Source organism: Mesoplodon mirus (assembly GCF_964341445.2).
Source record: "Mesoplodon mirus genome assembly, chromosome: 5".
Lineage (NCBI taxonomy): Eukaryota > Metazoa > Chordata > Mammalia > Artiodactyla > Ziphiidae > Mesoplodon > Mesoplodon mirus.
The window spans coordinates 66,131,900-66,158,836 of NC_138980.1; the positions used below are offsets into that span (position 1 = coordinate 66,131,900).

At 40.4% G+C, this 26,937-nt stretch overlaps 1 protein-coding gene across 1 annotated transcript; it reads right to left on the reverse strand.

Moving 5' to 3' along the window:
- Positions 1–10,664: 10,664 nt before the first annotated feature.
- LOC309805361 (uncharacterized protein) lies at positions 10,665–18,450 on the reverse strand. The gene is made up of 2 exons (XM_082623286.1): positions 16,038–18,450; positions 10,665–13,437 (listed from the first exon to the last, which is right to left on the reverse strand). Exons 1-2 carry the CDS (start codon positions 18,419–18,421, stop codon positions 11,031–11,033), a joined length of 4,791 nt encoding a protein of 1,596 aa, XP_082479412.1. The 5' UTR covers positions 18,422–18,450; the 3' UTR covers positions 10,665–11,030.
- Between the last annotated feature and the right edge of the window lie 8,487 nt (positions 18,451–26,937).

Sequence of the window (26,937 nt, forward strand, 5' to 3'; positions counted from 1 at the left end):
CAGCATGGGACCCTCCTCACAGCTGTCAGTGAGGGATCCAGGCTTCTGGAGACTCCCATCTCTACAAAGGCTTTCATGATCACTATAGTGGGCAAAGTAAATGTGTTAAACCATGCACTGTCTCCAAAAGCTCCAGCCCAGAAATACTATATGTCACTTCTCCCATTTTAATGGTGAAATTAAATTACATAGCCACATGTATTTTAAAGAGGAAATAGAATTGAAATTCTACCATGTGTCTGAGAGGAGGAGAACTGAAATATTTGTAATTGGTCCCAGTGACTAAAATAGCATTTTAACAATCAGCTTTCACTGTTTAGATGGTCACCTATTTCCACTACGCATATTACCCCTGCCCTCAGTTTTGACTGTGGACCCTCTAATATGATGACTCTCTTTTCCTTCAGTCGTCAGAAAACAAAACTCCAGACTTACGCTAGGGATGGGAAAGTAGGTTACTCCGTGACTGGAGTCAGGGAAAATGATTTGACCATTAGAGATTTAACTGATTCTCAGGCAATTTTAACACAATTCTCCTTATTTGGCACCCTGTCATCATTTCCAGAGTGTCTAGGGCTGATAGTTCTGATATCCAATACTTCTGAAAATCCTGCAGTCTAACCATGATTGGTTCTCAGCTTTTCCTACTTCAGGATGGGTAGTTGGTTTATCAGTTCTACTAAGTTATTCATCTGCTTTCCAGCTACTAAGATTTTTATCTGCTGTCTTATACCTTATTCCCTCCATCCTTGTAGGTTTATATTTTTGAAAATATCTCTTCACTTTTGTGTTAGTGCATTTTTAGAGAGAGCCAAGTTAAAGGCACATGTCCAATCCACCAATTTATCTCAAAATACCCTTGAATTTTTCAGAGAAATAGACTTGTGTTTAATTGGTCAAATCTATGTGGTTTTTATTCTATTTAAGTAATTTATGCTTTCATATTTATAAATTCCATTTCTTTTATTTTCTTTATTTTTTAAATTGTTTTTCTTGAATCCTGAGTTGTTTGCTTAGCTTATTCTCAATAAACCTTGATTTCTAAGAAATGCATGTAAGTCTCACAATTTTCTCTATTCATTCTTTGGTTCCTACCTTAAATATCACTTTATTTAAAAAGCTTACTATATCAGCTAGAATTATGTTCTATATAATTTCTATATATAGAAATGTTCTATATAATTTTAGCCTGAAATAATAGAAAAACCCTAACAACAACTGCTTACACAAAATAGAATTTTATTTTTCTCTCATAAAATAAGGCTAGTGGCTGAAATGCACTGCATGATATCTGGGACCCAGTCCCATTCCATTTTGTTGCTTTACCATCTTCAGGACATGACCTTTACCTAACAGTCCAAGACAGCTGCCTAATATCCAGCTATTACATTGCCATTCAGACCAGCAAATAGGAGAAAGGGAAAGCTGTGCCTTCCTTTTTAAAAGACTACTTCTAAGAAGTATTCCATGGCACTTGTGCTCAGGTCTCACCGGCCATAACTTAGTTATAAGACCATCCCCAGCCACAACAGAAGTTGGAAAGTATAATCTATAGCCCACATATCCACATGGGCAGCTAAAAATGAGAAGTCTGTTAATAATAAATAATGGGAGACCATATATTTGGGTGAAATTAGTAGTCTATGTCATACCCACTCAGACCATAGCTGTAGCCCCCACTACCCACTAGGAGGAGATAGGATCAAATACATTGCCTGATTGGATTGGTTTTTAGAGGAGCATATGATTGTATTTCTCCATATTGGTGGTATGTTTTATTTATTTATTTATTTTTAAAATTTATTTATTTTATTTATTTATTTTTGGCTGTGTTGGGTCTTCGTTGCTGTGTGTGGGCTTTCTCTAGTTGCTGTGAGTGGGGACTACTCTTTGTTGCGGTGCATGGGCTTCTCATCCTGGTGTCTTCTCTTGTTGCAGAGCACAGGCTCTAGGCGCGCAGGCTTCAGTAGTTGCGGCACAAAGGCTCAGTAGCTGTGGCTCACGGGCTTAGTTGCTCCACGGCACATGGGATCTTCCTGGACCAGGGCTCAAACACGTGTCCCCTGCATTGGCAGGCAGATTCTCAACCACTGCGCCACCCTGGTGGTGTGTTTTGTAGCCAGAAAATTCTTGTTCCACTGAAAGTTTAGCCCTCAAAGCAATTAAGTACTAAATTCAATTTCTGGGACAAGATCCTTTGAACCAGTGATGCTTCCCTAGTGTGCTATTGGCACCTGTCATCCATTCCTACTTCTTTTAATTAACTTTTTAAAATTTTAGGGTCTTCAAAGCTTAAAACTCCATTTTACAGACTCCTTTGAATTATTATTCTGGATGTAAATTAGGTTTTACCAGTGAGCCTTCACATGAGCCTTTGAAGACAGGCAAAGGTCATCTTCATGCTGTCATTGCTGCTGACCAACAGATCAGAAAGATGTGAGTGCTTGCAGCCAAGTCAGCATTTCTGTGTCCAGCCATCAGTTTCATGGGGAACTGGAGGCCATTGTGGCAGCCAGACACTATGTTCCACTGTGTAGTCACCAATTTTGGAGGTGGGAGAGGAGAGGCCTTTGTGGGAGTAACAGTTTGGGTAGTAGCAGCAGCAGCAATTTCCTAATTTCTGTATGGCAACAATGGTAGTATGCCTTCAAAACCAGTAGTTCAGTGCTGATTCTTGCTTCTGCTTGTCCAGTTCTTCTGATTTTGTAAGCAACTAATTCCCTCTATAAAATTTCTTTTTTTTCCTTTAGTTAGATGTACGTAGAATGGTTTCTGTCTTTTTGTTTTTGTCTTGAACTCTGAATAATTCAGTTTTATACCTTCACTTGAATTATAACAAATATGAGCTTCTCAATTAGAGCTTGTAAAGGAAAAGATGTAAAATATAAACTCATTAAGCAGTTAAGGCACTATTCTCTTAAGCTAACACATCTTGGTTTAAGAATAGGGAAGAATGAAAAGTTATGGGTACACTCCTGAGAGACTAAGGATGAAAATGTTTAATAAATTTAATGTGTATATTTTTACAAAACAGAGCATGGCCTAAAAGTGAACCATAAACACTTTCTTTTGCCCCTCACATGCAACACGGTAGATAAAATTTACTTTTAAAATGTAATTATCTGTGGATAAATAAGAAAAGGGCTCAACATCACAACATTTTAAAATATGATAACTGGCTCACATTGTTTTTTTCTTTTTGGCCACACCACTCAGCATGCGGGATCTCAGTTCCCCTGGCCAGGGATGGAACCCGCGCCCCCTACAGTGGAAGGATGGAGTCTTAACCACTGGACCACCAGGGAAGTCCTTGGCTCACATATCCTAAATGATACATAGTTAGGTGAATGAAGCAAGTATCAAATAGTGTAAATAGTATATAAGCATTTTATAAATAAAATATTTTGTTAAGTTTTTTTTAAAATAAATTAATTTTTAAATTTTTGGCTGTGTTGGGTCTTCGTTGCTGGGTGCGGGCTTTCTCTAGTTGTGGTGAGCGGGGGCTATTCTTCATTGCGATGCACGGGCTTCTCATTGTCATGGCTTCTCTTGTTGCAGAGCACGGGCTCTAGGTGTGCAGGCTTCAGTAGTTGTGGCACGTGGGCTCAGTAGTTGTGGCTTTCAGGCTCTAGAGCTCAGGCTCAGTAGTTGTGGTGCATGGGCTTAGTTGCTCCGTGGCATGTGGGATCTTACCAGGCCACGGCTCGAACCTGTGTCCCTTGCATTGGCAGGCGGATTCTTAACCACTGTGCCACCAGGGAAGCCTTTGTTATAGCTTTTAAGTTTATAAAGCCAGACAATAAAATAACAGATTGAAATTTATTCATTAATTTATTCAATACTCATTCATCCATGATTACTTCAGTATGTATTTTTCTAAACACAGTAGAAAAACAGCTCTCTACATGAGGAGCTTATATTTTAATGGAGCTTATATTTTAATGGGGAAGGGAGATCAGTGATTTGACTGGGCAGAATACCCAATGAATGGAACATTATATTCAATGGGTTCAAAGAAAAAATAGCCTAATATGTCATTGAAATTATGGCAAAATTGAATCTTCAAATTGAAAAGACATTAGGCAGAGCTTTTTATTTCTGAAACTGATGAAAATTCAGATGAACCTCATGTGGAAAACAATAAAAAGTGATGGACAAGACTTTTTAAAAATCACTTTAGGGAATTCCCTGGTGGTCCAATGGTTAGGACTCCACACTTCCACGGCCAGGGGCCTGAGTTGGATCCCTGGTTGGGGAACTAAGATCCTGAAAGCCCCATGGTCCAGGCAAAAAGTGAAATGAAATGAAATAAAATAAAATAAAAATCACCTTAAAATATTAAAGAGGTGAAAATAGCCTAATTTTTGATGGAAGCCTGTAATAGAAGGGTAAACAGTATATCAAAACAACAAAACTTATTATTCTTTCAGGGCATGTGAAAACATTTTCCCTTGGGCTTTGATTTGAAGCAATGTGAGATCAAAGAAATACAAATCAAGTCTCAGGGCCAGCCAGATGTGAAGCATATTATATGAAGATCCTCCCCATTTTAAGGGACCCCACAGGGCTACATCCACAATATAAACACAGTGTAAACACCAAAAATATCTAAAGCTGCTCCCTCCCCTCAACTCCAAGGACTTATATAGAAGGCTCCCTGGTGTTAAGTAGAGCAGAAGAAAAAGAAGAGAAAACATGCCTGGGAAATTGTAGCTACAGAGTGGGCCTCATGTGTGTTTGTATTTTGAATCTGCATAGGTTGACTTGCAAGAAACCTTAAGCCATAACTTGGTTTGTGATGGTCCCCTATTTATAGTGTTTCTATCCTGGCTAAAACAAATGAAAACCACTTTTGAAAGATGGAACATGCAACCAAGGCTCTGAGGACACCCTACAAATAAATTTTCAGGTGCAGTCAACCATATAATTCACATGAAGAAACAGACAACATAAATGAGAAGAATCAGAAACAATACAGCAGAAATAGACCCATACAAACTTCAGATGTGGGAACTATCAGATTTAAAAACCGTTTATACTTACCATATATAAGTAAATAAGTGACATACTTGAAGCTGCACAGAACAGACTGAAAGGGTACACTGAGCTTCAGGGAAGATAATACAAAAGTATCAAAATTAAGACATAACCTGATAAAGATAATGAATTTCAAGTCATCTACAGATGAAGAAAATAGCCTCAGACTTCTCCTCATCAACATTTAATACCAGAACACAATGGAAATGTCTTCAGAGTTCTGAGGGAAAGAAATTATGGCTCAATAATGTTATACCTAGCCGAGATGTTCAAGTACAAAGATAATAATGCAGCAAACAGGAAAGAATTTATAAAACATTGCATTAGCATTCATGAGTGCTTATTGAATAAAACTACTTAAGGATAAAATTCAGTCAATTTATAGATGAACTGAGAAACTGTGGTGAAAGGGTTAATGTAATATTTGGTATCAACAAATCTCTGAAGAAAGTTGACTGAAGAATTTTATACCCAGCTAAATAACACTTCTCAAGCATGTGATAATTCAAGAAATACAGCACCTATAAACTCTTCTCTAAAGGATTACACCTGATGAAATCCAGTAAACCAAGAGATGATGCACTATAAATAATTCAGGTTTGGGGAAGCTGGGTTAAAATAACTGAGAGTAAGGATGGCATATCATTTCCAGTTTGAGCATACCAGTTTATCTCAATTCCCCCCTGAAACTTCATTTAAACAATAGAGAGCAAAGGTTTAACATAAATGAACCTATGAAGACAAAAAGAATAGAAGAGTAAACAGCAGGGGAGAAAAGTCACTAAAATTTTTGGAAGATGCAAAGTATATAGACAATTGGTTATGGACAGATTTTACTTTTTTCTGTTGTCAAATGAGAGTAGAAAGTAGGGGTGCAGGTGGGTAGGATTAATAAGAAAATCAAATCCAGCCAAAGTAATGATTCATGTTGAGGGTCCAAGGAGAGGCTGAAAACAACAGTGGCTGAAAATCTGTGCAAGGACTACATGTATCTGAGAATTCCTTCCCCAGTCACTGAAGCAAGGTGCCCTCCCTTTTCTCTTAGTGGCAGGAAATGGGAGGTACACTATTTGTAGATGTTATATAGACAGGGCTGGACTGAGGGACACTAGCACAACTGAGGGTAGGGCTGAGACCTTATTGAGAAGAGTATTAAAGAAATTCCACATACTGATTAAGACCCCATTTCCAACCAATGAGCTCTCAGGGTGCTGAGTGCCTTCTTTATAATACCTTCCACCACTACCCCCATTCTTACTGAATTCTTCTCTGGAAAACAACATAGGCCCAAGAGAAGAGATTTACAGATACTAACTTTTGGTCCCCAAGCAAAATGTTTCCTATTTAATTATCCTAAGGTGAGATCCACCACTCAACGAGTCCCACCCAAACATGCAATGCCTAATCAGCTTTTAATTTTCTCATGGAAAAAACACAAAACCAAAAAACAGACAGCCAAGCAGCATAATACATAAAAAGGAAGGCCTCTAACATGAGAGTGGAGACCAAAGACAAAGAGGATAAAAGTAATACTAAAGAAAAATGAAATGCTAGGATTAGAAGAAAAAATTTAAAAACCTAAAATTAATATCTTCAGAGGTATAAGAAAAGACCAAGTCTCTGTGATACAATAGAAGGCTGCCATTGATTGATAAAGACCTAAGTGTAAGGGCTAAAACTATAAAACCCTTTGAAGAAAACATAGGTGTAAATCTTCATGACTTTGGATTAGGCAATGACGTTTTAGATATGACACCAAAAGCATAATAAGCAACCAAAGGAAAAAATAAATAAATTGGGTTTCATTAAAATAAAAAAATCTTTTGTGCTTCAAAGGATACTATCAATAAATTTAAAAGACAAACCACAGAATAGGAGAAAATATTTATAAATCATATGTCTAATAAGGGTCTAGTATCCAGAATAAAGAACTACTCCAACTCAACAATAAAAAGACCAAAATCCTATTTTTAAATGTGCAAAGCATTTGAGTGGATATTTCTCCAAAGAAGATATTCAGACGGTCAATAAGCAAATGAAAAGTTGCTCAACATCATATACCATCTGGGAAGTGCAAACCAAACCACAATGAGATACTACTTCACACTATCTAGGATAGCTATAATCAAAAAGAAAATAACAAGTGTTGGTGAGGAGACACTGGAACCCTCCTACACTGTCAGTAGGAATGTTAAATGGTACAGTTACTTTGGAAAACAGTTTGACAGTTCTTAAGAAGTTAAACAGAGTAACTGTATTTATGACCTAGCAATTCTAATTCTGGGTATATATGCCCAAGAGGATCAAAAACATACATCCACATAAAAACTTGTACATGAATGTTCACAGCAGCATCATTCATAATAGTGAAAAAGTGGAAACAAACCCAAATGTCCATCAGCTGATAAAATGTGGTACATCAATACCACATTAATATTATTTGGCCATAAAAAGGCATGAAGTATTGATATGTGCCACGACATGGATGAACCTTGGAAACATGCTAAGTGAATGAAGACAGACCCAAAAGGCTACATGTTGTATGATTCCACTTATATAAAATGTCCAGAACAGACAAATCCATAGAGACATAAAGTTGATTAGTGGTTGCCAAAGGCTAGAGGGAGGAGAGAAGGAAAAGTGACCACTAATGGGAACCAGGTTTCTTTTCAGGGTGATGAAAATGTTCTGGAATTAGACAGTGGTAATGATTGTACAACTGTTTGAATATACTAAAAACCACTGAACGGCTTTAAAATGTGACTGTTAGGGTATGTAAATTACATCTCAATTAAAAAATTAAAAACTAAAAAGCTATAGAAAGAACCTTCAGAGAACAAGAGAGAGCTTTTTGAGAGGAAAACTATAATAGCAAAAGTTTAAAACTCAATCAGAAGGGTTAAAAAATAGGTTGAGAAAACCTATTAGAATCCAGGGAAATAAAGACAAAAATAGTAAATAGAGAAATGTTAAGAAAAATTAAATATCAACCAAGGAGGTCACTATACAACTAACATGAGTTACAGAATAAGAAAACAATGAACACAACAGAGGAAATCATTTTTTAAATTACACACACACACACACACACACACACACACAAATCCCAAATCCTGTCTTAGTCTAAAGAACACATTACACAAGATTGACAAATCTCATTGGGTATTTATCACAATAAATGACAAAATTCTTACACTCTGGGCTTCCCTGGTGGAGCAGTGGTTGAGAGTCCGCCTGCTGATGCAGGGGACACAGGTTTGTGCCCCGGTCCGGGAAGATCCCACATGCCGCAGAGCGGCTGGGCCCATGAGCCATGGCAGCTGAGCTTGTGCGTCTGGAGCCTGTGCTCTGCAACGGGAGAGGCCACAACAGTGAGAGGCCCGCGTACCGCAAAAAAAAAAAAAAAAAAAAAAAAAAAAAAATTCTTACACTGACACATAATTAAGAAATTCTACAAAAATGGAGATAATATATAATGACCTAATTTCATCTTGAGCAAGGTTTCTCAGCTACAACACTATTGGCATTTGGGGCCATATACTTCTTTGTGGGCAGGGGGGCTGTCCAGTGCATTGTAGAATGTTTAGCAGCATCCCTGGCCTCTACCCACCAGATGCCACTAGCACCATCTCCTCCACTTGTGACAATCAAAAATGTTTCCACACATTGCCAGGTGTTGCTGGGTGGCAAATTTGCCCCCAGTTGAGAACCAGGGATCTAGGAAAAAAATAGGTCTCAGAAAAAATGGGTAATGAGAATGTTGAATATCTCAACATTGGAGATTAGAAGACAATGAAGCAATGCCTTCAAAATACTAGTAGCAAATAATTCCTCACCTATAATTCCACATCCAACAGAATCAACAAATCAACATTTGATTTTATAGCATCCAAAATTTTCAGATGTTCAAGGTCTGAATAAATTTGTCGCCAAATATTTTTCAGGAATTTAGGGGGGTAAACCAATAAAGAGGAAGACATAATAAATGCAGAAAATGAAATCAAACATATGAGAGACAGAAAATAAATTTCCAGGATGAAGGGTATAGCAAATCCCAAACTGCCAGCTGTGGAGTAGGTCTAAAGAGAAAATTGTGTACAGTTGAGCAGGAGTCTGGGTGGCTCCACAGTAGCTCCAAGAAAAGATAATGGGGGCTTCCCTGGTGGCGCAGTGGTTGAGAGTCCGCCTGCCGATGCAGGGGACACGGGTTCGTGCCCGGGCCCGGGAAGATCCCACATGCTGCGGAGCGGCTGGGCCCGTGGGCCACTGAGCCTGCGCGTCCGGAGCCTGTGCTCCGCAATGGGAGAGGCCACAACAGTGAGAAGCCCTCATACCACAAAAAAAAAAAAAAGAAAAAAAAGAAACTGAGAGGTTTTTTTAATGGGCTTAATAATACAATGAGGAGCTTTAGACTTTAAAAAGTATGGGGATAACTTTAAAATATGTACATAGAAAAGTAAGTAAAGTGGAAAATGAGGCAATTATTAACTTAATAGTAAAGAAATAGAAACAAAATCTTAGAGCAATATGAGGTTTGGGTCTAAGTGATATTTCAATAGTCATAATTATTTAAACACTATTTAAACAGAATAATGATATTGGCATGAGAGAGGATGGGGTAGAAGAAATGTGCAAGTTTGTGTGTGTGCCCTTTGTAAGTAAATGGATAATATCTAAAACTTAAATTTGAGAAAAAGCATTTTGTAAGCATATTATTTAGAAATATGGAGGCAAATATCATGGGGGAAAAACCCAAAAGGTTCAAAAGTTGTTACCTCTGGACAGACTTGAATAAACTTGAAAAAAGTTGTAGCGTTGTATGACATTAAATATTTGAAACATAAAATGTCTAAACAATTATGAAGATTATCCTTTTAAAACACATTGTAAATGTTATAAACATTGTAAAGGTAACTACATATAACAAAAGTATAAAGTAAGGTGAGGAGAGGAGGAAGTGTAACATTGTTTATTTGCTCGTTTTTCAGCAGGCAGTTGATCATTGCTAATATCTTAATATGCACCATAACTCCTGTTTGTTAACCTTATAGGGAATATTTATCTAAGCTTAAGCAAGTTCTATAGTTTCATATTATTTTTATTATATTTCAGTAAAATCTGATGGTTTTAATTATAAAGAAAGCAGTTTCTTACAGATTCGTTTCATAAAATTATTTCCATCTAGCTAGTAACTTATAAGCATCATAGAAATAGTTTAGAATGATGATGAATTGATAATTATTCATGAGTGGGAGAATCATGGTGTTAATTCACTTTCTTTTTTGGTCTTATTGAATATGTTTGAATCATGTGACTACATATTATTTTAAAAGAATGAAAATCATTATTTCCATACTAAAAACCATTTATTATGAAAAAGAAATCATAACTCTACCAACATTTTTTCTATTTAACTGGGATTAAATCCTTTTAAATTATAGCAGACGGTCTAAATAATGATATCAATTTTGAAAGAAAATACTCAGAAAACATCCAGATAAAATATTAGTTCATTTGAGGAAAGACAATAGTATTTTCAAAACAACACTACGGAAATCCAACGATATTCGAGGTCACAAAATTTTTTGCATAGGTGAAAATTATTTTTAAACCTAAAAGCCATCATTTACAATAGCCTGACATGCTATCATCATCGTAAAACAAAATTCTCTTAGTCATAACAAGATATCAACGAACAAGCTCAAATATCAGGAACCTGAAAACATTTGTGACTTCCAAATATCTGACCACCAAAAAACTGAGAAACACCATTTCACCATTTCATGTCTCATCTCACATGCAAAATGTGAAGGGCTTAAAAAAAACCAGCAACAATAAAAAACATCTAGAGATTCGAAATGTAAAGTACTTCAAACTATAAATATGACAAAACTTACGAATGAGTGAATATGTAAGCTCTATGTGAATGAAAGGGTTGGAAATTAATACATTCGTGAATATGATCATTTATCACGTCTTGTCAAGTGAGATTCTTAATTGAACCCAAAATGGTTTCTAAAGTTCGAGTTTTCCTCGGTGTCCGTACCAACCCCTTCACCCATGATGTTGGGAACAGGAGGTTTCAGACACCTGAACTCCCTGGTCCCAGAGCCTGCCGTCAGACACACCTCGTACTGGTAGCTCTGGGACAGGGTCCCCGTGCCGCTGACGTCCACCAGGTGGCCCGGAAAGGGGCCCCCGGGCACCGAGCAGCGACCCACCGAGGCCGCCCCGCCCCTCCTGCACAGCCGCACCGCGACGAACACCAGCACCGAGAAGAGGAAGAGCGACGACACCGACGCCAAGGCGACCACCAGGTAGACGGTGAGCGGGGCGGCCGGGGCCGCGTCCGCCGCTTCCGCTTCCGGGGCCGGCAGGTAGGGCTGCGAGAAGCCGTCCACCAGCAGCAGGTGCAGCGTGACGCTGGCCGACAGCGGCGGCTCCCCGTTGTCCTTGACCAGCACCACCAGCCTGTGCTTGGCCGCGTCGCGCTCGTTCAGCAGCCGGGCTGTGCGCACCTCGCCGTTGTGCGCCCACACGCCGAAGAGCCCGGGCTCCGTGGCCTTGAGCAGCTGGTACGACAGCCAGGCGTTCTGGCCCGAGTCGCCGTCCACCGCCACCACCTTGGTCACCAGGTAGCCCGCCTCGGCCGCCCTGGGCACCAGCTCGGTGCAGGGCGCCGAGGCGTTCTGCAGCGGGTACAGCACGAAGGGCGCGTTGTCGTTGTCGTCCGCCACGAGCACGCGCACCAGCGCCTGGCTGCTGAGCGCGGGCGAGCCGCGGTCGGCGGCGCCCACGCGGAACTCGAACGCCCGCAGGGCCTCGTAGTCCAGGGACCTCAGGGCGAACAGGTGGCCGTTGTCCGGGTTGATGGACACCAGGGAGGCCAGGGGCACGTGCGGGTCGAGGGGCGGCAGCAGCGAGTAGGTGACCTGGGCGTTGGCGCCCGCGTCTCTGTCTGTGGCGCGGACGGTGCCGATGTGCAGGGCGGGGCTGTTGTTCTCGCGGACGGACAGGGTGTAGGAGGTCTGGGTGAAGGCGGGGGCGTTGTCGTTGACGTCGGCCACCAGCACGGTTATGTTGTGCTCGGTTTTCAGCCTGGGGGTTCCCATATCTGTGACGGTGATGGTGATGTTGTACTCGGCTCTGCTCTCTCTGTCCAGCGCTCCTTCTGTTACCAAGGTGTAGAAATTTTCTACAGTAATTTTCAGAAGGAAGGGGAGATGGTCTTGGATGTAACACATCATTTTGCCATTGTCCCCGGCGTCTGGATCTGAAATTCCGAAAATAGCGACCACAGTGTCAGGGGTGTTTTCTGGGATATCATTCATGAGTAATGACATGGTCAATTCAGGGGCGTTGTCGTTTACATCCGTCACTTCTATGGCTACAGTGCATTTTCCTGAAAGACCCCCGCCGTCTGAGGCCTCAATTTCCATACGGTAAGATCGAATTTCCTCAAAATCCAACATTTTTTTTAATCGAATATCCCCCGTGACTGTGTTGATTTCAAAGGCCTGAATGACTTGATTTGAGGATTGGAAAAATGAGTAGGAGAGCTCTCCGTGGGTCCCAGCATCCAAATCTCTGGCAGAGACAGTGATGACAAGGGAGCCTATAGGGCTGTTCTCTGGGACCTGCACCTCGTAGAGCTGCCGAGCAAATTCAGGGGCGTTGTCATTTATGTCCAGGACCATGATGAGAACCTGGGAAGTCCCAGTCTTTGGCGGTGACCCACCATCCAGCGCCGTGAGGGTTAACCTGATCTCTGGCTGCTCCTCACGGTCCAGCTCTTTGTCCAGCACCAGCTCCGGGTATTTCCTGCCGTCGCTGCGATTTCGAGTGAAAAGGTGGAAATGGAAGTTGGTGCTAATTGTGTAGTTCTGAACTGTGTTACTGCCCACATCTAAATCTTGAGCTATTTTCAAAGGAAATGCGGTCCCTGTATGGCTACTTTCTGAGATTTTCAGGAGGATTTCATTTTCCAGGAACTCAGGGGCATGGTCATTTACGTCTTGGAGCTGTAATTCACCTTGAATAAACTGCACCGGGTTTTTCAGTAACACCTGGAAATGCAGTATACATGGATCCATGTCACCGCACAACTCTTCCCGGTCCAGTTTTTCGTTTAGGAGCAAATTCCCACTCTTGTGCTCGACCTGCAAATGCTGTTTATTTCCTTTGGAAAGAATCCGGGCGCCCCGCGAGGCCAGCTCTCCTAAGCCCAACCCCAGATCTTTTGCTAGGTTGGCCACAACTGAGCCGCTGTGTCTCTCTTCTAGAACGGAATACTTAATGACCGCACCACCCACCTCCCACAATAGTAATGGAATAATAATGGCAGTCACTTGCCTTTTTTGCGTCGCTTTGGGTAGCGACGTCTCCATGGTTCCTCCGGGTCTAAAAGATTCAGTATTTAATCACAAAATAATTGCTTTGCAGCCAACTCTGCTATCTTGGTTCAGAAATCTTGAGTTAGCTCTTAACATTAATTGACGGGGATAGCTGCCTCTCTGAAATCTTCTTTACCCATCAGTGTAAATGTTTCCTTTGTGAGCTGCCACAAACGGATCGGTTTTTATGGAGTCTGGGAGCATGCAGCGACAGTTTTTCACTCTCTTAGCCTGCAGCGCCACCAAGCGTTCTGCTTCACAACTTCAGGTAGTCTTTATTTCAAAGAGTAATGTAATAATAGCTAAACTGCATTGAACACCTTTTGGGTCACAGAGTGTTATAAACTCCTTTCCCCCTCACCTGTGATGCAGTTTTGTTCAAGTATCTAACAACAGTTGTGAGAGGAAAGTAATACCTATTTATCTATATATTCATCTTCCCTATAAAGGTACAAGTTCAGTAGACAAAACTGGGCTCAAGACAAATTTATTTATTTATTTAATAAGTATTTGTGCAGGAATTTTTCTAGCTTCTCAGGATAAAGCAGTAAATTAAACACAAAAATTCTTGCTCTCAGGAGCTTATATTCTATTACAAAAATACTAATTTGTTCTATCGTGTTAGAAGTTATAAAATTTTAAATCCAGTTTCTGCTCCCAAATTGCAGTGTGCCTGTAACTTCTGAAAAATGTGATTTCTTTTCAGTCTCTGTATACATAACCTTGGGGAATTTTTTTTCCTTCATAAACTCGTGTGCATAGCTCACTAAAGTTGAGAAGAAATGGCCATTTGTTTTATTGGAAATCAGTAAGTTCTGAATTCAGGCAATGTCTTTCTGCAAACATGAAGAAGGCAATAAAGCCAATGAAGTCAAAGATATACTTTCTAGGGAAGGGTTTTGACCTGTCAGCATTGGACAGGGCCCATCCCAGTGTACACCCTCTGGGACTGTGCAGATGGGGTTACTAAAAAAAATCCACTGCAACAAGTAAAGCCATGTGGTTGGAGTAAGAATAGCAGAAGAAGCAGTTCCCCCAAAGAAGAATGGAGGAGGAGAGGGGAAATATCTGGGAATACAAACCAGTAAGGGTTCCCTACACTCATTGAATTGATCAGTAATCATCCCTGACAAAAGAGCCATGATAGTTAATTTATTTGGACACAGAATACAGCTAAATATAATTTAGTTAAGCCCAGTTCCATTTTAATTAAGGATAAAAAGAAAATATTCACTCAATTGTCACTGCCAGACTTTGACAGGACCTTGTAAAGAGGGATATTTCATAAAATACTACAAATAAAACCAACAAAAATAAAACCAAATATGGGTTAAACTGTGAAAGTAAATGATTTTGTGGTTAATAAAGATAAATGGTGCATACACAGCACTGGAAGGGAAAATCTGACATTAGCTAGTAACCTGCTACTCATAACTTACTTACGTCTTGGCAGGTATCACACATATAGAAGGAGGAGGAGTTTGAAAAGTATAATTTGGATTTTACCAAAAATACCTCTGAACTTGCAAACTGTTAGACAAAGACAAGGAGATAAAATGTACTCTCAAGCACTTTATATTCTGTAATAGAGATTAGGGTGAACAAGGATGTTTTCTGTTTAGAAGGAAAGTTACAACAGTGATATTTAATAATGTCACTTATTGGCAAGGATACTATATTGTAAAGAGAATACTAGTATTACTAATTCCTTGAAAGTTATTTTTTAAATTCGCTATTAGAATGTTAATAACATTTAGCAAATATTTATTAAGCATTTATAATTGGCTTGGTTTGTTTTAAAAAGGCCAGCATATTCTTACATGAAGCTCACAAACTAATGTAATGTGTTGACAATTTTGTTAAGTCTATATTCATAGAAAATATGTATTGACTATTGTGGTAATACTGAAATACACATAAATATGAATGGCTATTTTAGCATTTAGCCATCTTTAGTATTTATCTTTAGTTTTCCACACTTTAGTTACCCCAAACTTATACTGGGAATACAAAACAGTAAGTGTTCCCTACACTCATTGAATTGATTGGTAATCATCCCTGACAAAAGAGCCATGATAGTTCACTTATTTGGACACAGAGCACAGCTAAATATAATTTAGTTAAGCCCAGTTCCATTTTAAATAATATCAAATACATTCAATAATATCAATTACATTAAAATTTTAAATATCTGATTAAATAATATTAAATACATTAAAATTTTTTCCCTACATAGCAGTAGTGATGACAATTGTCACAACTACTTAGAAATACAATCTTAAGGACTTTGGAATATAATTTTTGTAAAAAGGATAGATTATTCAATTAAAAAAATTTTTTTAAATGCAAATAAAAATTTACTTTTGGTCAAATTTTCGAATATACTTGAGTGAGAGTAATTTTTAAAAACTACTAACGATAATATAGGGAAAATACTGTGCATACCCAGTACCTGATTTTTAAAAATTTCACCCTAAGGAACAGTAATAAAATAATCAGGAAAACGGACCGTCAATAATATGCATTAATAACATGTAGGTTTAAATTAAAAGAGATTTCCAACTTATTAAGTAGGGTTTAATAGAATAATCCGATACTTAACTGAACAGGAAACTACTCCGAAAGGTGGGGTTTTCCTCCATTTCCCTCCTAGTGCCCTGGGGAGGGAAGTTACGGTGAATAGGTTTCAGAAACTTGAACTCGCTGGTCCCAGGGCCTCCCGTCAGACACACCTCGTACTGGTAGCTCTGGGACAGGGTCCCCGTGCCGCTGACGTCCACCAGGTGGCCCGGAAAGGGGCCCCCGGGCACCGAGCAGCGACCCACCGAGGCCGCCCCGCTCCTCCTGCACAGCCGCACCGCGACGAACACCAGCACCGAGAAGAGGAAGAGCGACGACACTGATGCCAAGGCGACCACCAGGTAGACGGTGAGCGGGGCGGCCGGGGCCGCGTCCGCCGCTTCCGCTTCCGGGGCCGGCAGGTAGGGCTGCGAGAAGCCGTCCACCAGCAGCAGGTGCAGCGTGACGCTGGCCGACAGCGGCGGCTCCCCGTTGTCCTTGACCAGCACCACCAGCCTGTGCTTGGCCGCGTCGCGCTCGCTCAGCAGCCGGGCCGTGCGCACCTCGCCGTTGTGCGCCCACACGCCGAAGAGCCCGGGCTCCGTGGCCTTGAGCAGCTGGTACGACAGCCAGGCGTTCTGGCCCGAGTCGCCGTCCACCGCCACCACCTTGGTCACCAGGTAGCCCGCCTCGGCCGCCCTGGGCACCAGCTCGGTGCAGGGCGCCGAGGCGTTCTGCAGCGGGTACAGCACGAAGGGCGCGTTGTCGTTGTCGTCCGCCACGAGCACGCGCACCAGCGCCTGGCTGCTGAGCGCGGGCGAGCCGCGGTCGGCGGCGCCCACGCGGAACTCGAACGCCCGCAGGGCCTCGTAGTCCAGGGACCTCAGGGCGAACAGGTGGCCGTTGTCCGGGTTGATGGACACCAGGGAGGCCAGGGGCACGTGCGGGTCGAGGGGCGGCAGCAGCGAGTAGGTGACCTGGGCGTTGGCGCCCGCGTCTCTGTCTGTGGCGCGGACGCTGCCGATGTGCAGGGCGGGGCTGTTGTTCTCGCGGACGGTCAGGGTGTAGGAGGTCTGGGTGAAGGCGGGGGCGTTGTCGTTGACGTCGGCCACCAGCACGGTTATGTTGTGCTCGGTTTTCAGCCTGGGGGTTCCCATATCTGTGACGGTGATGGTGATGTTGTACTCGGCTCTGCTCTCTCTGTCCAGCGCTCCTTCTGTTACCAAGGTGTAGAAATTTTCAACGGATGGTCTTAGAAGAAAGGGGAGATTGTCATCTATAGAACAAGTAATCTGTTGGTTATGTCCAGAATCTGCATCTGATACACTGAAAACTGCCACTATGATCTCTGGCAGGTTTTCAGGGATGGGGCTGGTAAGTGACGACATAGTCAATTCGGGAGCATTGTCATTCACGTCCAGGACCTTGATGACTAAACTGCATTTTCCTGATAGTCCCCCACCATCTGTGGCCTCAACATCCACCTGATATGATTGAAATTCCTCAAAATCCAATGTCTTTCTCAGTCGAATTTCTCCCGTATTTGCATTTATTTCGAAGGGTTGGTTAACATCATCGACTTGAAATAGGGCATAAGATACCTCCCCAAAGGATCCTGCGTCTAAATCTCTCGCTGAGACGGTGAGAACCAGAGAGCCCAGGGAGCTATTTTCAGGGACTTGGGCCTCATAGAACTCCTGAGCAAACTCGGGGGTGTTGTCATTGCTGTCCAAGACCACGATCTGAATTTTTGTGGTCCCAGACCGGGGCGGAGACCCGCCATCCAGCGCTGTGAGGATTAGCCTGAGCTCGGGCTGCTCCTCACGGTCCAACGCCTTGTCCAGTACCAGCTCTGGGGACTTCCTGCCGTCCTTGCGGTTCCGAGTGAGAACGTGGAAGTGAGGATTGGAGCTGATTTTGTAGCTCTGAAGGCTGTTGCTACCAGAGTCTAAATCCTGTGCCATTTTCAAAGGAAATACCTTTCCTGGCATAGTAATTTCTGATATTTTTAGTAGCATTTCTCTAGCGGGGAACTCTGGGGCGTGGTCATTTATATCTCTAATTAGCAAGGCAGCCTGAAAAAACTGCAAGGGATTTTCCAGTAACACTTGGAAGGGTAGCACACAGGGCTCAGTAGAGCCGCAAAGGTCCTCCCGGTCCAGTTTTTCATTTAGCAGCAAATCATAGGTCTCTGGATCAAACTGCAAATACTGCCTATTCCCCTTAAAAACAACTCGGGCGGCCCGGGCAGCCAGCTCTCCCATCCTGAGTCCCAGGTCCTTTGTCAGGTTGGCCACAAATGTGCCACTTTCTGTCTCCTCCAGTATAGAATACTGAATCGATTCTGAACCTGCCTCCCACAAAAGAATCAATATAATGAAGATCACCACTTGCCTTTTCTTATGATGTACTTTTGTTTGCACCATCTCCATTGTTATGTCTGGTTCCAGAGGAAAAATCCTTTTCCAATCCCAATTACCACATCCACCGTTGACCCTCCAAAATGTCTGCTATAAAATTTCAAATTCGTTCTTATAATTTGTCTGGTGGCGACCGCTCCCTGAACACTTCTATCTTAGCCTTAGCTGTGTGTTCTGTGTTTTTTTCTTGGGTTTCTCCGTGAAATGGAGTCCACTGAATGCAGAGCTTTTATCCACTCTCTTAGCCTGCACTGCCACCATGCGTTCAAATTAATAACTTCGTGGGGGTGCTGCAGGTCGACACCATATCCAAAATCTGAGCATTAAAAGGTTTTTTAAAAATCAGTGTTTCTCAAACTGTAGTGTGTGAAGCACATGAATAAAGACTTACCTGGGAGTCTCGGGGTGTTTTTTCAAAGTCAATTCCTGAGCTCCCCTCCAGAACTTGAATCAAATTCTCTGGCAGTACTAACAGAAATTTGCACTTCAGTCTTACTGCTTAAGTGATTCTGATGCGAACTAACACATTTAAGAATCATTCCCTCAGGTAATGTAAAGTTCCTATAACCAACTTTTATTCATTGGCAGTGCAGTTTATCTCTGAGGAGCAGTGTAATTTCTGAATCCAAGTATACTATTTAATTGTCCCATCAACAAACTATACAAAACGTAAAAGTTGGTTAGCAAGACCAATCTTAAAATACACAATCATTTCTCTAAATTATATGGCTAATAAAATGATATGAACAACATACTTACTTTGTTTTGTGGGCACACCTGCACAGTACAGGGAACAATTAGGCTATTAGGAAAACTGAGGCCAAGAAATACTTATGATAGAAGTATCTAATCAAATTAAAGTGTTTAAAAGATGGACTAGGAGCAATCAGGTATCTGTCATAAGTAAGCATTTTAGGATTCCCTTCATTTTTGTATGGGTAGAAATGGTCATGATTTTATTAGTGTTGTTCATTTTATTGTAACTTTTTGGTAAAATTTCCCTGCTATATTAAATAATTAATCAAGGTCCAAATATATTGCCCTGTTGTAAGAGCATATGCAATGCAGAAAACAAACATTCAGGAATCACCTCTACCAGTCTCTCACAACAAGGATGACACTAGGTCCTATAAATATAGACCAAGTAAGGTAGTGTGAAAGGTGAATTATATTTGAGTGGATACCCTGGAATTCAATGATGGTTCATCATGGCTATATTCATTCACAGCTCACCAATTTCTGCTCAGATAAATTGGAAAATGTATCTCTAAACTTCCTGAGAATACATTAAATGGGTCAGTGCATATCTGAGTACACAAAATACACCAAACATAATTCATTTAAGAATGATTTCATATTTATTGAGAGGTGAAATCAATCGAGTTCAAGCAAAATTCACTTCAGGTAAGGAGTGAATAATGGAGGATTAAAAATGAGGATATTTTTCAAAATACTTCAACTCTAGCTAAAATAAATAAAGCTAAATAAATCTAAACTCTGAACAGATGAAGTCATTTTGTAGTTGAAAAGCACCTCTATCTACCCAGAAGGATAAAATTAACATCATTTTGTTTCACTTGATAAATTTTACTGAGAACAGACTTCCTTGAGGATCTGAATAACAAAATACACTGATGAAGTAAAACTAACAATCATAAACATCTTGGATGGGTTTAGTTTCTTCTCTGAAACAAAATTATTTCTAGCTCAATCCTAAATGCTTTCAGTGGGCAGTCTGAGTTCTGATTCCAACTTAATGGCATCCCTGGCATCCACAGAGTCCTTTATTCACTCTCTTTGCCTGCAGGCATCCTCAAATACAGCTTATTAAATTATTTTTTCATTTTAAAGCAAATCTTAATTATTAGCAGTACAGTATGCGTAAAAAATCAAGTTAGATCATTGAAGTGTCTGTGAGAGCATTACCTGTTATGATAGAGAGAAAGAAGATAGTATCTTTTTGTTATATCTTCTTTGGTTTCCTCTTTTTTTAAACTTATTTTATTTATTTATTTTTGGCTGCGTTGGATCTTCGTTGCTGCACGCGGGCTTTCTCTAGTTGTGGCAAGTGGGGGCTACTCTTCGTTGCTGTGCGCGAGCTTCTCATTGCGGCGGCTTCTCTTGTTGCAGAGCACGGGCTCTAGGCGCGGGGGCTTCAGTACTTGTGGCTCATGGGCTCTAGAGCGCAGGCTCAATAATTGTGGTGCACAGGCTTAGTTGCTCCGCGGCATGTGGGATCTTCCCAGACCAGGGCTTGAACCCATGTCCCCTGCATTGGCAGGTGGATTCTTAACCACTGCACCACCAGGGAAGTCCCTCTTTTTTAAAAAAAACAAAAAAAAAACTTTTTTTTTTGGCTGCGTTGGGTCTTTGTTGCTGCGCATGGGCTTTCTCTAGTTCTGGGGAGCAGGGGCTACTCTTCATTGCGGTGAGCGGGCTTCTCATTGCGGTGGCTTCTCTTGTTGCAGAGCACGGGCTCTCATGCCTGCGGGCTTCAGTAGTTGCAGCACGAGGGCTCAGTAGTTGTGGCTCACGGGCTCTAGAGTGCAAGCTCAGTAGCTGTGGCACACAGGCTTAGTTGCTCTGCGGCGTGTGGGATCTTCCCAGACCAGGGCTTGAACCCATGTCCTCTGCATTGGCAGATGGATTCTTTTTTTTTTTTTAATTCTGTCTCAATTATCCTTTATTTGTAGTTTACCTTGAATTACTCTGGTAACCTATTGAGGTTTTTTTTTTTTTTTCTCCAGTTCGCGCTGTCTCGGTGCACGTACGTGTCACCAGCTCTTTTTTTTTTTTTTTTTTTTTTAATTTATGGCTGTGTTGGGTCTTCGTTTCTGTGAGAGGGCTTTCTCTAGTTGTGGCAAGTGGGGGCCACTCCTCATCGCGGTGCGCGGGCCTCTCACTATCGCGGCCTCTCTTGTTGCGGAGCACAGGCTCCAGACGCGCAGGCTCAGTAATTGTGGCTCACGGGGCCAGCTGCTCCGTGGCATGTGGGATCTTCCCAGACCAGGGCTCGAACCCGTGTGTCCAGCATTGGCAGGCAGACGCTCAACCACTGAGCCACCAGGGAAGCCCCTGGCAGATGGATTCTTAACCACTGCACCACCAGGGAAGCCTCAAGAAGAAAGTATCTTAATGTAACCCCAAAAGATATCAGTTGGGTATGTGAAGAAACTGCCTTTTTGGAAAGTGGATTACATTAGATTCCATCAGGAAAATGCTTCTCAGTTGCTTTGATTGGCTAGAGTTGAATTGACTTTGCTTTTACAAACGTCTCACAGGAATAATTCAAGTCTTTATTATGGAAAAAGTTCAACATATACAAAGTAAACAGCATAAACTTGCATGTACACATCACCCAGCTTCACAACATTCTGTCTTGTTTCATCTGTACTTTTTCCTCCACTTTATGCCTCCCACTCAGTGTTTTTTTTTGTATAGTTCTTTTCTTTTTTTCTTTTTTTAACATCTTTATTGGAGTATAATTGCTTTACAATGGTGTGTTAGTTTCTGCTTTATAACAAAGTGAATCAGTTATACATATACATATATTCCCATATCTCTTCCCTCTTGCATCTCCCTCCCTCCCACCCTCCCTATCCCACTCCTCTAGGTGGTCACAAAGCACCGAGCTGATCTCCCTGTGCCATGCGGCTGCTTCCCACTAGCTATCGGTTTTACATTTGGTAGTGTATATATGTCCATGCCACTCTCTCACTTTGTCCCAGCTTACCCTTCCCCCTCCCCATATCCTCAAGTCCATTCTCTAGTACGTCTGCGTCTTTATTCCCGTCTTGCCCCTAGGTTCTTCATGACCATTTGTTTGTTTGTTTTTTAGATTCCATATATATGTGTTAGCATACGGTATTTGTTTTTCTCTTTCTGACTTACTTCACTCTGTATGACAGACTCTAGGTCCATCCACCTCACTACAAATCTCAATTTCGTTTCTTTTTATGGCTCAGTAATATTCCATTGTATATATGTGCCACATCTTCTTTATCCATTCATCTGTTGATGGACACTTAGGTTGCTTCCATCTCCGGGCTATTGTAAATAGAGCTGCAATGAACATTGTGATACATTACTCTTTTTGAATTATGGTTTTCTCAGGGTATATGCCCAGTAGTGGGATTGCTGGGTCGTAGGGTAGTTATATTTTTAGTTTTTTAAGGAACCTCCATACTGTTCTCCATACTGGCTGTATCAATTTACATTCCCACCAGCAGTGCAAGAGTGTTCCCTTTTCTCCACACCCTCTCCAGCATTTATTTTTTCTAGATTTTTTGATCATGGCCATTCTGACTGGTGTGAGATGATATCTCATTGTAGTTTTGATTTGCATTTCTCTAATGATTAATGATGTTGAGCATTCTTTCATGTGTTTGTTGGCAGTCTGTATATCTTCTTTGGAGAAATGTCTGTTTAGGTTTTCTGCCCATTTTTGGATTGGGTTGTTTGTTTTTTTGTTATTGAGCTGCATGAGCTGCTTGTAAATTTTGGAGATTAATCCTTTGTCAGTTGCTTCATTTGCAAATACTTTCTCCCATTGTGAGGGTTGTCTTTTCATCTTGTTTATGGTTTTCTTTGCTGTGCAAAAGCTTTTAACTTTCATTAGGTCCTATTTGTTTATTTTTGTTTTTATTTCCATTTCTCTAGGAGGTGAGTCAAAAAGGATCTTGCTGTGATTTATGTTATAGAGTGTTCTGCCTATGTTTTCCTCTAAGAGTTATATAGTGTCTGGCCTTACATTTAGGTCTTTAATCCATTTTGAGTTTATTTTTGTGTATGGTGTCAGGGAGTGTTCTAATTTCATTCTTTTACATGTAGCTGTCCAGTTTCCCCAGCACCACTTACTGAAGAGGCTGCCTTTTCTCCACTGTATATTCTTGCCTCCTTCATCAAAGATAAGGTGACCATATGTGCGTGGGTTTATCTCTGGGTTTTCTATTCTGTTCCATTGATCTATATTTCTGTTTTTGTGCCAGTACTGTATAGTTCTTTTCTTAAGGTAATGTTTACACAAATTGAAATGCACCAATCTTAACTGTATCATTTTTAACAAATGGATCCATCAGTGTTAAAGATAATGAACATTTCCATGATTCACTGGGAACTGTCTTAATTATATTTTCCAGGTTAATTTTAATAATTAGGTGGCAAAATATTGATCTCCTCTGGACACAACACAGAAAGGTAAACAGTGTAAAAAATCACCATGTCCCATGCTCTTTTTTGTTCATGTATGCTAATTTGAAGTGACCATTTCAAGATTAATTTAGTTGTATTATTACCAATGGGTTGAAATAGTACTTTAACTGATGAAACATTGTAAAGTGTGTTAAACTTAATTTTATTAGTTAACTTATAACTGTTGCATAGCTGATCAAGCTGATTTCCATTTATATGCCACGTGTGTTTGTTTTCCTTTCATTCCATTATAACATTTAAAAAACTTCAAGTTATTAAAAATGAAAGATAAAGACTAAACTTCAAGGATGGATTGAACCTCTTGGAAATCTTTCTAAATTTAGTTATGTGCAAGGAAAAACACAATTATTCAGGGAAAAGATAGAAATGATATATAAGCCAATAACTTATGAAAACCTTTCAACTGATGTGATATATGCAGCAGAAAAGTTTTAAAATATAAACAATTTGATGCTAAACACATTTGAAATCTGAAATGGTTGGGGAAGATCATTCACTTCAATATATTTGAAAATTTTCCCTTGAGACTTTGTGTTTGACCCATGGATTAGTTAGAAGTGTGTGTGTTGTTTAGTTTCCAAGTGTTTGAAGATTTTCCTGTTATTTTTCTGTTATTGATTTTTAGTTTGATTCCATTGTGGTTGGAGAGCCCATGCTGTATGATTTCAATTTTTAAAAATTGGTTGAAGTTTGTATTATTGACTTGTTTACATGGTCTGTCTTGTATATGTTCTCTGAGCATTTGAAAAGGATGTGTATTCTGGAGTTGTTGGGTGGGTGTTCTATAAATATGTTGGTTGATGGTATTGAGTTTTATGCATTCTTGCTGATTTTCTGCCTAGTTGTTCTGTCAGTTGAGATAGGGTTGAGAGAGGGTGTTTAAGTCTCCAACTTTAATTGTGGATCTATTTCTCCTTTCAGTTCTATCAGGTTTTGCTTCACATATTTTCAACTCTGTTTTTTTGTGTGTACATATTTAGGCTTTCTATGTCTTCTTTTATCATTATATAATGTCCTACTCTATCTCCAATGTCATTTTCTTTGCATAATATATTTTTCTATCTTTTTACTTTCAATCTGCCTGTACCATTATATATATTTTCTAATTAATTAATTAATTAATTTTTGGCTGTATTGGGTCTTTGTTGCTGCGCGTGGGTTTTCTCTAGTTGCGGCGAGTGGGGGCTACTCCTTGTTGTGGTGTGTGGGCTTCTCATTGCAGTGGCTTCTCTTGTTGCAGAGCATGGGCTCTAGGTGAGCAGGCTTCAGCAGTTGTGGCTCACAGGCTCTAGAGCGCAGGTTCAATAGTTGTGGTTCACGGGCTTAGTTGCTTCTCAGCCTGTGGGATCTTCCCAGACCAGGGCTCGACCCTGTGTCCCCTGCACTGGCAGGCGGATTCTTAACCACTATGCCACCAGGGAAGCCCCTGTATCATTATATTTGAAGTGAAGTTTCCTATAGACAGCATACGGTTGGTCATTTTTAAAAAACCCATTCTGCCCATCTCTGTTTTAATTGGTGTGTTCAGACCATTTACATTTAATATAATTAGTGATATGTTAAAGCTTAAGTCTGCCATTTTATTTTTTGTTTTTTATTTGTCTATCTTTTCTTTCTCCATTTTCTTTTTCCTGTCTTCTTGTGTGTTATTAGAATGTTTTTTAGAATTCTACTTTGATTTCTCTATAGTGGGTTTTAGTGTATCATTTTGTATAGCTTTTATAGTGGTTGGCCCACACATAACTTATCACAGTTTACTGGTTGTCATTTACCAGTTCAAGAGAAGGGTTGAAAACCTTCCTCCCTTTACATACCTTTACCCTCCCCCATTTATAATTGTCTTAAATATTTCCTCCAGATACATTTTGAACTATATCAGACAGTATTATAATTTTGGATTCAACCGTCAAACATAATTTAGAAAACTAAATTCTAAAAAGGAGAAGACCAAAGAAGATATACAGACTGCCAACAAACACATGAAAGAATGCTCAACATCATTAATCATTAGAGAAATGCAAATCAAAACTACAATGAGATATCATCTCACACCAGTCAGAATGGCCATGATCAAAAAATCTAGAAAAAATAAATGCTGGAGAGGGTGTGGAGAAAAGGGAACACTCTTGCACTGCTGGTGGGAATGTAAATTGATACAGCCAGTATGGAGAACAGTATGGAGGTTCCTTAAAAAACTAAAAATATAACTACCCTACGACCCAGCAATCCCACTACTGGGCATATACTCTGAGAAAACCATAATTCAAAAAGAGTAATGTATCACAATGTTCATTGCAGCTCTATTTACAATAGCCCGGAGATGGAAACAACCTAAGTGTCCATCAACAGATGAATGGATAAAGAAGATGTGGCACATATATACAATGGAATATTACTGAGCCATAAAAAGAAACGAATCTGAGCTATTTGTAATGAGGTGGATGGACCTAGAGTCTGTCATACAGAGTGAAGTAAGTCAGAAAGAGAAAGACAAATACCGTATGCTAACACATATATACAGAATATAAGAAAAAACAATGTCATGAAGAACCTAGGGGTAAGACAGGAATAAAGACACAGACCTACTAGAGAATGGACTTGAGGATATGGGGAGCGGGAAGGGTAAGCTGTGACAAAGCGAGGGAGAGGCATGGACATATATACACTACCAAACGTAAGGTAGATAGCTGGTGGGAAGGAGCCGCATAGCACAGGGAGATCAGCTCGGTGCTTTGTGACTGCCTGGAGGGGTGGGATAGGGAGGGTGGGAGGGAGGGAGACGCAAGAGGGAGGAGATATGGGAACATATGTATATGTATAGCTGATTCACTTTGTTATAAAGCAGAAACTGCCACACCATTGTAAAGCAATTATACTCCAATAAAGATGTAAAAAAATTTTTTTAAATAAAAAAATAAAAAGAAGGAAAGTCTATTGTGTTTACCCATATTTTTGTTTACTGTGTTCTTCCTTCTTTCCTGATGTTCCAAGATTCCTTTTTTTATTATTCCTTTCTGTTTAGAGAACTCCCTTTAGCCTTTTATTTATTTATTTATTTATTTTAGGGTAGGCCTACTGGCAACAAATTTCTTCCAGGAGGATATTTTCACTGGACGTAGAATTCTGGGTTAATTTTTCTTTTCTTTCACCACTTGGAAAATATACCATTTTCTTCTGACATCCAGGTTTCTGATGAGAAATCTACTCTCATTCAGATAGTTATTGCCCTATGGGTAATGTGTCATTTCTTTCTTGCTTCTTTTAAGATTTTTTCCTTCTTTTTAGTTTTCAGAAATTTGACTATGTCTTTTGGTATA